This window comes from Strongylocentrotus purpuratus, unplaced genomic scaffold (genome assembly GCF_000002235.5).
Source record: "Strongylocentrotus purpuratus isolate Spur 01 unplaced genomic scaffold, Spur_5.0 spur5_scaffold_5, whole genome shotgun sequence".
Taxonomy (NCBI): domain Eukaryota; kingdom Metazoa; phylum Echinodermata; class Echinoidea; order Camarodonta; family Strongylocentrotidae; genus Strongylocentrotus; species Strongylocentrotus purpuratus.
In genome coordinates, this window is record NW_022145611.1 from 41021996 (window position 1) to 41035289 (window position 13294).

The 13294-nt window shown below is 39.4% G+C and overlaps 1 protein-coding gene across 1 annotated transcript in view; it reads right to left on the reverse strand.

The window, feature by feature from the left end:
- Nucleotides 1–1309: 1309 nt before the first annotated feature.
- The window catches only part of LOC115929540 (calmodulin-like), a 33786-nt gene continuing 21801 nt past the window's right edge, over nt 1310–13294 (reverse strand). Inside the window, exons 5-6 of the mRNA XM_030998732.1 lie at nt 3247–3362; nt 1310–2536 (exon numbers count right to left, since the gene is read on the reverse strand). Coding sequence (XP_030854592.1) covers nt 2508–2536; nt 3247–3362 — 145 coding nt within the window. The 3' untranslated portion in view covers nt 1310–2507. The remainder of the gene's footprint in view (nt 2537–3246; nt 3363–13294) is intronic.

Below are 13294 nucleotides of genomic sequence, written 5' to 3' on the forward strand. Positions count from 1 at the left end.
CTTATCAATATTATACAGTGTGTCCCTGAAAATGGAAACCCAAGTTTACGGTTAAATAACTCAATAATTTCAAATTATTCCTGGGTTTATGTTTATATAATTGCAAAGCTCAATTTCTCCTCTTTTATAATATGACACGAAAATCATAATCAAGCAGTCACGCATGACTAATTGCAGACAGCCCAAAGAGGCAGTTTCAGAAACCTTATTTTCCAGAATCAAATGTAGCAGCCATTCGTTTATTTTAGACTGATGGGTTTCTGACACTTCTAGATCATGGTTTTGGTGTCATTATGAAAGATGAAAAAATGTTGATTTTCTATTCACCAACAAACTTAGATTTCCTTTTTCAGGCTCATTTTTATTTTAGAGAGGGAAAGGTGGAAAAGATCTCTGTATTTGATTAATTCATATTTTGAACAATTGTTTTTGTAGTATCTTATTTTATTTAAATAAACAATTCATTAGCAACTCGGAATTATTGGCGCGAAACTTGATTCTTTTGAATAAACAATAAATCAATCAATCAAATCAAGAGAAAGAGGGAGAGGGAGAGAGAGAGAGAGAGAGAGAGAGAGAGAGAGAGAGAGAGAAAGAGAGAATCAGATTCAATATATTAGAACCTAATACTAATATATTGGCAAATCTCTCGCAAAACTGTTTTCTTTCTTTCTTTGAGCCCTAGTTCTGTTCGAAATTATATTTGGTTTTTTAGATTAGACATGTTATTCATATCTGAAATGAATGAAATGGAATGTAATGAGATGAAATTAAATTAGATTAAATTAAGATGAAATGAAATATCTGATCCGACTATTAGTGATAAATAGTTAATTCATATAATGGTCTGTTTACACTAAATCAACGAGGGTAGGGTGTGGGAGGGGCCTTTATATCTTCACTGTCTTTTCTCCCTCTTCCGTTCTTTCTCGCTTTCTTTCTTTCTCTTTCTCTGTTCTATCCCCTCTATCGCCATTCGATGGAGAATTGGCAAGTGCCTTCATATACCCCTCGAGCTACGCCTTTGCTATTACATTCCGGTTTATCACTTTCCGCTCAAATATTCGTGCTTTGGTTGTAACAGAGTATCTCTTTGATGTGATGTGGCATATTCAAGATTTATCCACGACTCTGAGATCGACATGGAGAAACATTTTTTTCAAGACGAAAAATAAAGACAAAGAAAAATAAAATGACATTCAGAATGTTTATTTCATAACAATTGTCCTAACAAAATGTCTGTTAACAAAATATCACAATGAAACATTCATAAACTAATGGATGGCATTATCATGTAGGCCTACAGTCAAACCGGTGTAAGCGACCAACTGTTTATATACAAAGATCGCATACTTTATTTGTATCGAAATACACTGCTATAAAGATCATCAGATCTGTCTATAATGATTACTCTTTCTGCTCAGGTTTGACTGGACATACGAGTAAAGAAAATGTGCAGCTGCCTACTTATATACTCGTTTACCATTACGTAGTGAACAATTTACTATTACACACTTTGCCATAAATAATATTACTTTACACAAAAAGAAGCTAAGCATTTATGCTAATTTTAAGTAATTTCTTATTTAGTTGCTATCTTTCTACTTGTTTTAATTTCTACAATTTTTTCCCGGATAAGTTTGTCTTACATGCTATAATATTACGACACTTATTAGTAAAAGATTCGGCATTAACTCTTAATACATGACTATACATTTGACCTGTACTAGACAATCTAATGAAAATAATTGGTATAATGCTTAGAATATGTCATACCAACATAAGACTGTGGAAGATCTTAACACTTTCAAAAGAGGTGACTTTTTAAAAACGCTATCATACGGTTGAGTCAAACGGGTCTTTTCAGCTATTTTGTATTACAATTATATCTTCTTCCCACCTTCTTATCACAGCGCTGCTATCTCCCTCTACGATGATATAGAGGAGAGTGATAGAGACAAACTTTGGTTTCCAGCTCAGTAAATAGTTGTAGAGAATCATGTGAATTATCACACAACATTGGAATAAAGATGTGTAAATAAAGTTTTACAAGTCACATCAGTTTGCAAATCACTGACTTACAACTGCATGCCTCTATACGTAGCTGATAATTTCCTGTGGTTTAGGAAAGAAACAATTCTCGTTGATGGAACTTTACTAATTACTAGGGAACTCAGCCATTTTCTATCAAGTCTTTTAAATAATAATGATAAGCATGAACAATTCAATTTAGCTCTGTAATGAAATATTTGAAACTGTTAAATAAAATTTCTAGCACGATATAATATCAGGATTTAGGAAGAACAACATGTAAGACATGTAAAAGTACATGATGATTGAAGTACAAAACAATTATTCATTTCCCAATATGAAATTGTAAAATAATTTCGTCTACATGTCATCGTGTTTCTGATATACGTTAAGAACTAACTAAACTTGTAATTGTATACAATATTTAACAAACAAATAATTTCTTACAAAAAAAATTACTAAGAAATGGTGCATCTTTACCGTGATGTCATCATTGTCACGAATTCTGCAAGAGAAAAAAATGACATCAAATAGGGTAATAATTTTAACAAAACTTAGCGAAAAAATTGTCATGTTGAGATGAGATAATTTAAAAGCCTATTGAGTTCATGGAAATATATAAACCACTATGCGTTGAAAGTAGAGACAAATGGAATCGGGAACGAATACACAATGTCTAAATGAATTAGCTAGTATCACCATATTTGTTAATGTTCTACTCTAAACTGATATTTTAGTTTTCTATTTTTCCCCAAGGCACCCAGGTGGTTATTTTGTTAAGTTATTAAAACTGAGCACTTATTTTGTCTATTATAGCGCATGTAATCGGGTCAGAGAGGTAGGGGGAAATAATGTACAGAACAGTGCATGATAACTCACAATCTGTTAACGCCAATTTTGCTCATTGAAACCTTTGATGAGTACTTCTAGAGAAATTAATCAACCCGTGAAATAACCCCATTGTGAAGGCAATTTTTTATTTTCGACACAGAGTCGTGAAGCTCTCATTTTAATGCTATAGTTGTTTTAATGGGTCATAATTTTGTCTGGGAGTAAGTCTTTTGTTGAATTATTGTGCCGCGATGTCACTTTTTTCATGCCTATACGCACTAGTTTGTGTATACAAAATATAACCATCATGTGTTTTCAACTGAAATTTTTTAAACCACAAAATATAAGTTAACGTGATCCTCACTTTCTGCCATTAAAACATACCTTCATAATTAACTTGACCATCACCATCGATGTCGGCTTCCCTGATCATCTCATCCACCTCTTCGTCTGTCAGCTTCTCACCAAGGTTCGTCATCACGTGACGTAACTCTGCAGCACTGAGAAGAGAACAAAGAGAATATGTAAATGTATAGCGTTACATCAATATTGATAACTTACTTTAATGGCAGTGAACCTGCCCACAAAGTTGACCTCAATTTTAATGACTAAACGTCATTATAACCTAATACATGATAAGTATGTTCTTCATTATTGTCATTAATATACCACAGTCAATGTACAGTAATATAATCATCATTATCATTATCATACTATTCAATTCATTTCAATTCAATAAGGGTTTATTCGTATGATGTTCTGGCAGCCGAAGCTGAATTGCAGATCATTTGTACAAGGTAAAAACATCATTATATTTAAAATACACTGAGCATTATACATGTTGACATAAAATAAAATTAATGACATATAAAGGGATAAAAATACTGGACACATTTATACACATAATAGGCAACATCATTAAACATAAACATATACAAAAATATATGAAGCTTACTTTTTTGAATAATAATCGTTTAAGATACGAACAAAATAGGGAATAGAGCTGTTATTAAAGCGACTAGTTTTACAAATAAATTGAGAATATTTCTGTACATTTCGTAAATCAAATTTAACAATTCTTTGACTTGGTAGCCATAACGAACACAAATCATGCTTTTCTAATTTAATGGCGAAATCAAAACAAAGTTTATTCCTACGTTCTTCCAACGTTAACAAATTGCACAGTTCTAGAGCATGATTATATGTTTCATAATTAAGTCCCAAAATAATTCTACATGCCCGTTTTTGTATTCGTTCAATATTATCTGTTTGTATACGTGTTAGGTTGGAATGAAAAAGTGGTGCACAATACTCTAAAATTGGTCTTATGTATCCAGTATAAACAATAACGAGATCAATAATAGGTAAATTAAAACGTTTCAAGGTACGTAACATATATAACTTTCTATTGCACTTCTTTAACATTTCCTTTACTTGAGTATTCCATTTTAAATCACATTGAATATAAACTCCAAGAACTTTGATTACATTTTCTTCATTTAAAAGTGTCTCATCAATATACAATAGTTGGTGAGTTTGATTTTTCATAAAAGAGACTGTCATAGCAATGCATTTAGTTGGGTTAAGTTTCATATTATTGAGTAAAGACCAATTTTCTAATAACAATAATTCCGATTGCAATTTTGATATTTGTGTACAAGTCCGGCTTTCTACTATAGTTAAATCATCCACATACTTATAAAAAGGGAGTAAACAATCATGACACGCATCGTTAACCATAATTAAAAATAATATAGGCCCCAATTTTGTACCTTGAGGGACTCCTACATTGTTATTTTTTACATTTGAAATACGACCTTTATACCTTACTACTTGTTGGCGGCATTCTAAAAAATCTACTATTAATGAAATGACACATGGTCGTACATCCAATTTAACAAGTTTACAAATTAAAATATTATGATCAATCCGGTCAAACGCTTTAGAAAAATCGGTTAAAACTATTGTTGAAATTGTTTTTGGTTTATCTGCATTTTTGTATAAATTATGTAACATTGCAATTAAATAATGGCAAGTAGAAAGACCACGACGATTTCCATACTGGTTTTTATCAATAATATCACCAATATCCTCACACAACCACTTAGTAATGAAAGTTTCAGCTATTTTAGCAAAGTAAGAAGTTAGGGCTATGGGCCGTAATTCAAGTAGAGTTGGTGGATATGATTTGGGTACTGGTACTATCTCAGCATATTTCCATACTTGTGGAAACACCCCTTGCTTAAATGCAAAATTAAGAATATAACATAATGGAAAAGATAACTCATAAGCAAATTCACGTAATATTCGGACAGGTAAGTCGCCTAAAATAGTCGATTTTTGTAAATTAAGTTTACGTAACAGATCATACACTTCTTTCGGTTCTATTATTGGGCAATCCACAGGTGAAGGTAAATATGCTGGTAACTTTGTTTTATCAAGTTTCGGTAGGTCTGCTGCCACAGATAAAAACTTATCGTTAATGCAATCGGCTGCTTCCTTAAAATGTTCAGGCTGATCAGTTGCAATACCTGGTATGTCGATGGATGGTTGATCTTGAGGTCCTTGAGTTATGAGTTTTATATGACGATACCAATCAGCGGGATTATTTATTTTAAGTGTATGAATTCTTTTATTATAAAATGAGTCCTTAGCTAATATTATTGCATCTATAACTTTGTCTCTAAAATATTTCCACAGCTCTTTATTACCAGAGTGCCAAGCTTGCTGTCTTCGTTTAATTAACGATTTTATCTCACTAGATATCCAAGGTTTATCACTTTCATGAAATTTGATAGTCCTTGCATAATGACTGTGGCACACTTACTTACACTTACTTTATGAAGTTGGAAACCAACAGTAAACAAACAAGTTGGATCCAGCACGAATGTCAGAGGTATGGCACCATTTTGAAAATGTATCGTTCCTCGAAACTTCTAAATGTTGAATTAACATTTGATTTTTTAGAGTGGATCTGGCTTAGGATTTGTAGGCCTATGTGTTCTGCCTACCAAAAAGGTCCTAGTCAAGCTGACGTACAGCCCTTTGTCAGTGACCTAGCTGGCTCTTAAGCTATACAAAAGAAAAGTTTATTCATTCATGTAATAGTCGGCTGTTGTCGGGCTACAATCACTTTTTGAGTTTATATAAGTGTAAGGTTTTAATTTCACTGATCCAAGTGGTTACTTGTTTATTTTACACTGTACATTTAGCTTTCCACTCCGATATGCTTTAGCGCACTCCTGACCTACATTCATTCTCTCCTGTCTGCTAGCTCTTGGCTTCTATTGTTCTGTCCCTATTCATTCATCCTCATGCACATTACCTGCTATAGCACCACACACACACACACTCTTCCTTATCTCTTAGCTATATCAACCCAGCACACATGGCACATGGCACTCTATCTTTTACAAGCTTTTCTATTGGTTACTTACTTATTGTCCAATCTTGTGATTGGTGATTATTGTTTTGATGGACTGTATGTCAGCCATCTTGGCAGCCATTTTGTGGTTGGAATAAAATCTAATAGTGCAGCCCAAGTCCTCAACCATGTGAGACCACTTTTGTTTTGTGTGGGACTTTACAACTGGTGCCAGCAGTGGTTTTTCTGCACTAAACTGTAATTGCAGCCTTCCTTCATATGTAGAAATTCCTGCAGTGTTTTTAGTGGTGAGTTGCAAAGTGAAATTCTCCCTCCATCTGTATATAAATGTGAATGTTTGAGAGCATGATATCACCCTTCTTCTCACTGATTGACCTCCCTTCATTTTAAGCTGAGGCAGTTAGTGTTTGTGTGTATTCAACCTCCTTCATTAATTACTGAGGTTTCATCTTGACTTTTTGAGCCTTGATTTCTTCCTACATCAGTAATTTTGTGAATTCCTACATTCATCCTGCATCAGTAAGTGGGATTTCCTTTACCCTTCTTCGTACTGGAGCTGTATTTTGGTGAATATTCCTGCATTCATCCTTCATCGGTGACTGAGGTTTTTTTTCTTCACCCTTCATACAGTTCTGTATTTTTCAAGCAACTTATCACATCCAGTTTGCATGTATAGTCTGCCTTTGGCTGCCGTACATTACAGCATTCTGCCATATCAACCTGCATATTCTACATAGTGTTGGCGTAGCAACGTAACCAGTTGCAGAATACACCCTCCTTCCATCATAGCCGCTCGCCACAGATGTTTCAACTGTCGAGTTTGCATTTTCTTCATCTGCACTCAGAGTGACCCCCCCCCCCTCCTCCACATTGACTCATTCAGTAAGTTTTACTGGGTTGATATCTTGTTGATGATCATATCTGTTGAGTTGATTGCTTATAACTCCTACAGTATGGCGTCTTATCGCATGGAATTGCCAGAAGTGTTTACGGGAGTGAACGGCAAAGACTTCTGTCAATGGATACGCCGATTTGAAGTTGCTGCACAGGCGTTTTCGGACACTTCTATCGACTTAACCACCCTCCTTCCTGCAAGACTAGCAGGATCAGCCTTCATCGTGTGGGAGAGCTTGTCTGCTTCGGACAAGAAAGATTTCAAGAAGATGAAAGAGAAACTCTCTCAGGTTTTCGGCCGGACACAGTTTATTGACACATTCAAGTCTTGTATTACTGCCCGAACTCGCCAACCAGGTGAGCCTTTAGAGGTGTTTGCATCAGCCATTGCTTCCTTAGTAGAAGAGGCTTTCCCGTCTTATGATGACAATGCAAAAGGTGGTGAGAGATTTCGCCGATTTGTTGCCGGGGTAGACAAACCGCTTCAAGTTAAGATTCACGAGCTCGGAGGCTTTGATTTTGACGAGGCCTTGAAGATCGCACTTCGTGTAGAAAGAGCACACCAAGCACACGATTTTGGTATAGTAGCAGCTGTAGATGATCGGGTCCAGGACAAGACGCCTGCAGAATCATCAGTCTTACGACTACTACTGCCAAGACTCGACGAGTTAGAAAAGAAGCTGGATAGGATGTCCTTAAAGTTAGAGACAGTTGAAAGGCCTAGCAGATCTCAGCAACGTGGTGGAAGCCCTTCAGGACGTGCCCATGAGGGAAGACACATAGAACGTCGTGGGTCTCCGTCACCAAGCCGTGACTACCGAAGACACAGGTCGCCAGAATATGCAAGACAGAGATATCCAGAATATGCAAGACACCGATCTCCAGGATATTCAAGACACAGATCTCCGGAATATGCAGGACGCAGATCTCCTGAATATGCAAGACGCATATCTCCAAGCCCTAATCGGAGCTACGCATATCAATCTAGGACTTCGCCCTCTCGACGGCCGTATGAATCATCTAGCAGCCGAAATCAGCAGCATCCTTCCACTGCAGGTTATCAAGTTGACTCCCATAGACAGGCTCCCTATCGTCAAGTTCGTTTTGAAGACCAGCAGCAGGGAAACTTCTGGTAGTTGAGGAAGAGGGCCATTCATCAACTACACAAACCAAGGTCCCAATACGAATAGCACCTATTTCGCCAAAGAAATCGCCCTACATCCCTATCGTTATCGACAATGTCTATGTATTGGCACTCGTAGATAGTGGATCATTCATCTCTCTGTTGAGTGCCAAATTTTTGTCATCCATTCCAGCATCGCAAAGGAGCCCATTGGAAAAGTTGACATCCATGGCATCTACTATCACAGGTGGGCTGGTAGACAACATTGGGACAATCGTACCATCTCTGCACTTAGGGAACAAGGCTACACAACACAAGTTCATTGTTGCACGCAACATCACTCATTCAGTTGTCCTTGGATGGGACTTTGTTGACAGCCAGAATGCCTGCATATCGCCAACATCGTTCAACATGCCTGGAAATGTTATTCCCTTCATCGATCGTCAGCAATACCAAGCCCCGCTGAAATGTAAAGTTTCTCTTGTTGGACAAGCTCGGATTCCCCCAAGCTGCGAAACTCATGTCCAGGGAAGATTGTCGTCGCCACAGTTCGACATCGTACCAAGAGACTATGATGGCTACTTTGAACCTACATTGCAAGATCACATTCCTGTTATCGGTGCCAGATCTCTGTTCAAGCCTCAAGATGGTCTTATTCTAGTACGCCTCATTAATCCCTCTGACGAAGCAGTCGATCTACCTGCAGACACCTGCCTTGGTCAATTCTTCTCCATTACTGGGGATACCGAAGAGGAATACAAGATCATGAGCGTAACTACTGACGCTGATCCACAAGTGACAGACAAGTCACCAGTTGCTGGTGTTCTCCCTTCTTCAGAACTCACGAGGACAGAGTACGAGAAAGCTGAACATCTTCTTCAGACATACAGTGATATTTTCAGCACGACGTCTCAGGATATTGGTCAGACTGACATTATTCATCACCACATTGACACCACCACAGCTACTCCAATACGACAGAGGGCGTATCGAACTTCACCAGCAATGAGAGTGGAAATTCAGGAGCAAGTGGACGAACTTCTGCAAAGAGGCATCATTGAAGAGAGCTTCAGCCCATGGGCGAGCCCAATCGTCATGGTGAAGAAGAAGGACAACACATACAGATTTTGCGTGGATTACAGAAAACTCAATGCAGTAACTGTTCGAGATTCTCACCCTATTCCACGCCAAGATGATTCAATTGACTCCCTTTCTTCATCAGCATATTTCAGCGTCATGGACTTATCAAGTGGATATTGGCAGGTCAAGCTCGATCCCCAAGATACAGAGAAGACTGCTTTTACCACAGGCACAGGGCTTTACCAGTTCACTGTCATGCCATTCGGACTGGTCAACGCTCCCATGACATTTCAGCGTCTCATGGAAGCCGTTCTACATGGCCTCCACTGGTCTACATGCCTTGTATACCTTGATGACTGCATAGTCATGGGCAAGGACTTTGATGATCATTGCAAGAACCTCCAAGAAGTATTGCAACGATTCAGAGACGCTGGACTCAAACTTAAACCCTCAAAGTGTGGCTTTTTCAAGAAAGAAGTTACGTATCTTGGCCACATAATCAACACCGAAGGAGTGAAACCTGACCCAAACAACGTTGAGAAAGTCAAGTCCTGGCCTCAGCCGAGGACACCGACTGATGTCCGATCCTTCCTTGGCCTGGCATCTTTCTACCGACGTTTTGTGCCAAGTTTCTCTAAGATTGCAACTCCCTTGTCGACCCTTACACAAAAAGGTCAACAGTTTGTATGGACAGCAGAGTGTGAAAAGGCTTTTCAACATCTGAAAGAAGCTCTAACCAATCCACCTCTCCTCGCCTATCCAGACTTTGAAAAGGAGTTCATCCTATCTTCGGATGCATCCCTTCATGCAGTTGGTGCTGTCCTCTCACAGACTCAAGATGGTAAAGAACGTGTAATCTCCTACTTCAGCCAAACTCTCAGCGCTACACAGAAGAAATGGTCTACATATGATCGAGAGCTCTGGGCAATTGTTACAGCTGTTCGCCATTTTCGTCATTATCTGAGACACCAACACTTCACTATCCTGACAGACCACAAACCTCTTTTGGCTCTCAGGAAGTTCCCAATTCAAGACGATGCAACTGGGAAGAGAACACGATGGATATTGGAACTCAATTCCTACACGTTCAGCCTTATTCACAAGAAAGGACAATCACACAGAAATGCAGATGCATTATCTAGACGCCCGAGTCAAGAGAGCCAAGTCACTCCAAGATTGACGGATCAGCTACTCAAGCACATGGTGACCAATTCACTGTGTAATGCAGTCGAGACTCGTTCATCAACAAACATATCTACTCCCAATGATTCAACGAGGCAGTCTGCACCAAACGTCCTTCATCCTTATCGTGGTGTAATCCTTGACAGTGATGTAGATGTTCAACATGAACAGCAACTAGATCAAGACATCAGTACAGTCATCGAATGCGTCAACAATGGTGAGCGGCCAACCATTCGACAGATCCGTAGACACAACCCCCGGGTTAGACGTCTCTTGTGGCAGTATCCCAAATTCATCCTCCAAGACGGTATACTCTACAGGAAGAAGAAAGACAAGCTTGGTAATCTCTCATTCCAACTTGTCGTACCAAACTCCCTCATTCCAAGGGTACTTCAAGAGTTACACGGTGACCCATCATCCGGACATTTCGGCGCTCATCGCACAATACAGAGAGCAGAGTCAATGTGCTATTGGCCCTTCATGAACAAGGAAATCACTGATTTCTGCAACACATGCACAGCTTGTGAGTCCTTCCGGTTACCAACCCCTAAGCATCAAGCACCCTTACGTCCCATCACCACTACTCGCCCTTTGGAGATGGTCTTTGCCGACATTGCTGAGCTTCCAAGTTCAAGACGAGGATTTCGCTATATACTCGTTGTGACTGATCATTTCAGCACATATGTCAATATCTTCCCTATGAAAGATCAGACTGCTCCAACCATCGCCAAACATCTGTTTGAAGAATATGTGAAAGAACATGGTATTCCAGAGACTTTGCACACCGACCAAGGTCGACAGTTCGAATCAAGATTAGTGCAAGAACTATGCAGCAAATTGGGCATCAAAAAGTCTAGATCGACACCCTATCATCCCCAAGGAGCTGGCATAGTCGAACGTTGTAATCGCACCATCAAAGATCAACTTGCGAAGTACATTTCTCATCAAGGAGGAGAATGGGACACTCACATCAATCAAGTCCAGTTAGCGTACAACACAAGTACTCATGCCTCAACAGGTTTGACGCCATACTACATCATGCATGGCAGGGAAGCCCGTACACCTGCGAACATCACCTGTTCAACTCCCCCTCCATCGTCATCTGGCAAGACACTCCTCGAATACACAACCAACCTGTCTGAGCGATTGAGGAAAGCATGGGAGTACACCATACAGAATACACGACAGCAACAGCAACAACAGAAACAACAGTACGATGTGAAAAAACGCATTTCCAAGTACAACACAGGTGACTTTGTTTGGTTACATGACCCAACCAACATCAGGAACAAACTTGAACCAAACTGGAAAGGTCCTTTCAGAGTATCTTCCTCATCAGATGATGGACTAAATTATGACATAGTTCATGTCCATGATGAAAAGTTCAAGCGACGGGTCCATCATAATCGTTTGAAACCGCATCGAGCTAGAGCCCCACAAGTGATGTCAACTCCACCATCCCCACCAACCCCACAGCCTACGTCAATACATGGGACTGAGAGGACAACGACACAGTACCCACCAGGTCCCCCAGCAGAAGACGAGACTAGGAGAAAGGTGCAGTCAAATCAACCTACTAGCCATGGACCAGCCTATATCACATGGTCATCTCGACCACCAGATCGCATCCTCCATCACGAGCAGTCGAACCATGACCAACCATCACGGTCAAGTTTGTCTGTTCAGCAACAAGCATCAAACCAGCCAACCAATTCTAGCCACCAATCCAGGCTAATTGACTCAGCCCCACCTCAGCAACAACCTAGGCCATCCCTGCCGACTACCCAAACCCAACATCAGCTGTCCTCGCCGGTTGGCCAACTTCAACTCAGACCCCAATATCAACTGAGGTCGACGACTCACCAATCTCAACTTTGGCCATCCTCATCAGCTGAGCAACCTAAGCCTTCCTCATCCGCTGACCAACCTCAACCTCAGCCATCCTCATCAGCTGACCAACGCCAACATCAGTCGTCCTCATCCGCTGACCAACCCCAACATCAGCCGTCCTCATCCGCTGACCAACCCCAACATCAGCCGTCCTCATCCGCTGACCAACCCCAACATCAGCCGTCCTCATCCGCTGACCAACCCCAACCTCAGCCGTCCTCATCCGCACGTTCGAGATCTGGTCGACAGGTTAAAGTACCCGCCAAGTTTCAAGATTACAAACTGTAAAGACTTTCGAAAACTAATGTTTGCAATAGTGATAGATGATTGAAAGACTTGCTGATTTTCACTTTTCGCTGTCATACCTTGCATTCACCATGGCCCCATTGTTTGTGACAATATGTTACATATTGTCACAAACAATGGGGCCATGGTGAATGCAAGGTATGACAGCGAAAAGTGAAAATCAGGCTTGATAGAATTCTTGATTTTTGAACGTTTTGGAAGATTTATGATATTTTTTTGTAGGAATTGTCCGTAAAGATAGGATTAAATTGTCAGTATTTAATGTTTAGACGGGAAAAAGAAGATGACAACCCTTCAAACATTTTGTCATGTGTTTTTCCATCGAATTTGTTAGTTACACATCAATTGGGTGAACTCATTTTTGCTCCTATTTTTTAATTTACAGGAAAAGGACTCAAACGTCAAATTTTGATTGCACATTTTGCAATTGTGCTGAATTTTAAGATAAAAAAAGAAAAGAAAAGAATGTACGATACAGATTGTATTGGTCACAGGGTTGACCTGAATTATTTTACAAAAAGGACTATATAAATGTGTCAACGACAAAAATTGATGGGATTATTTGATTTTAA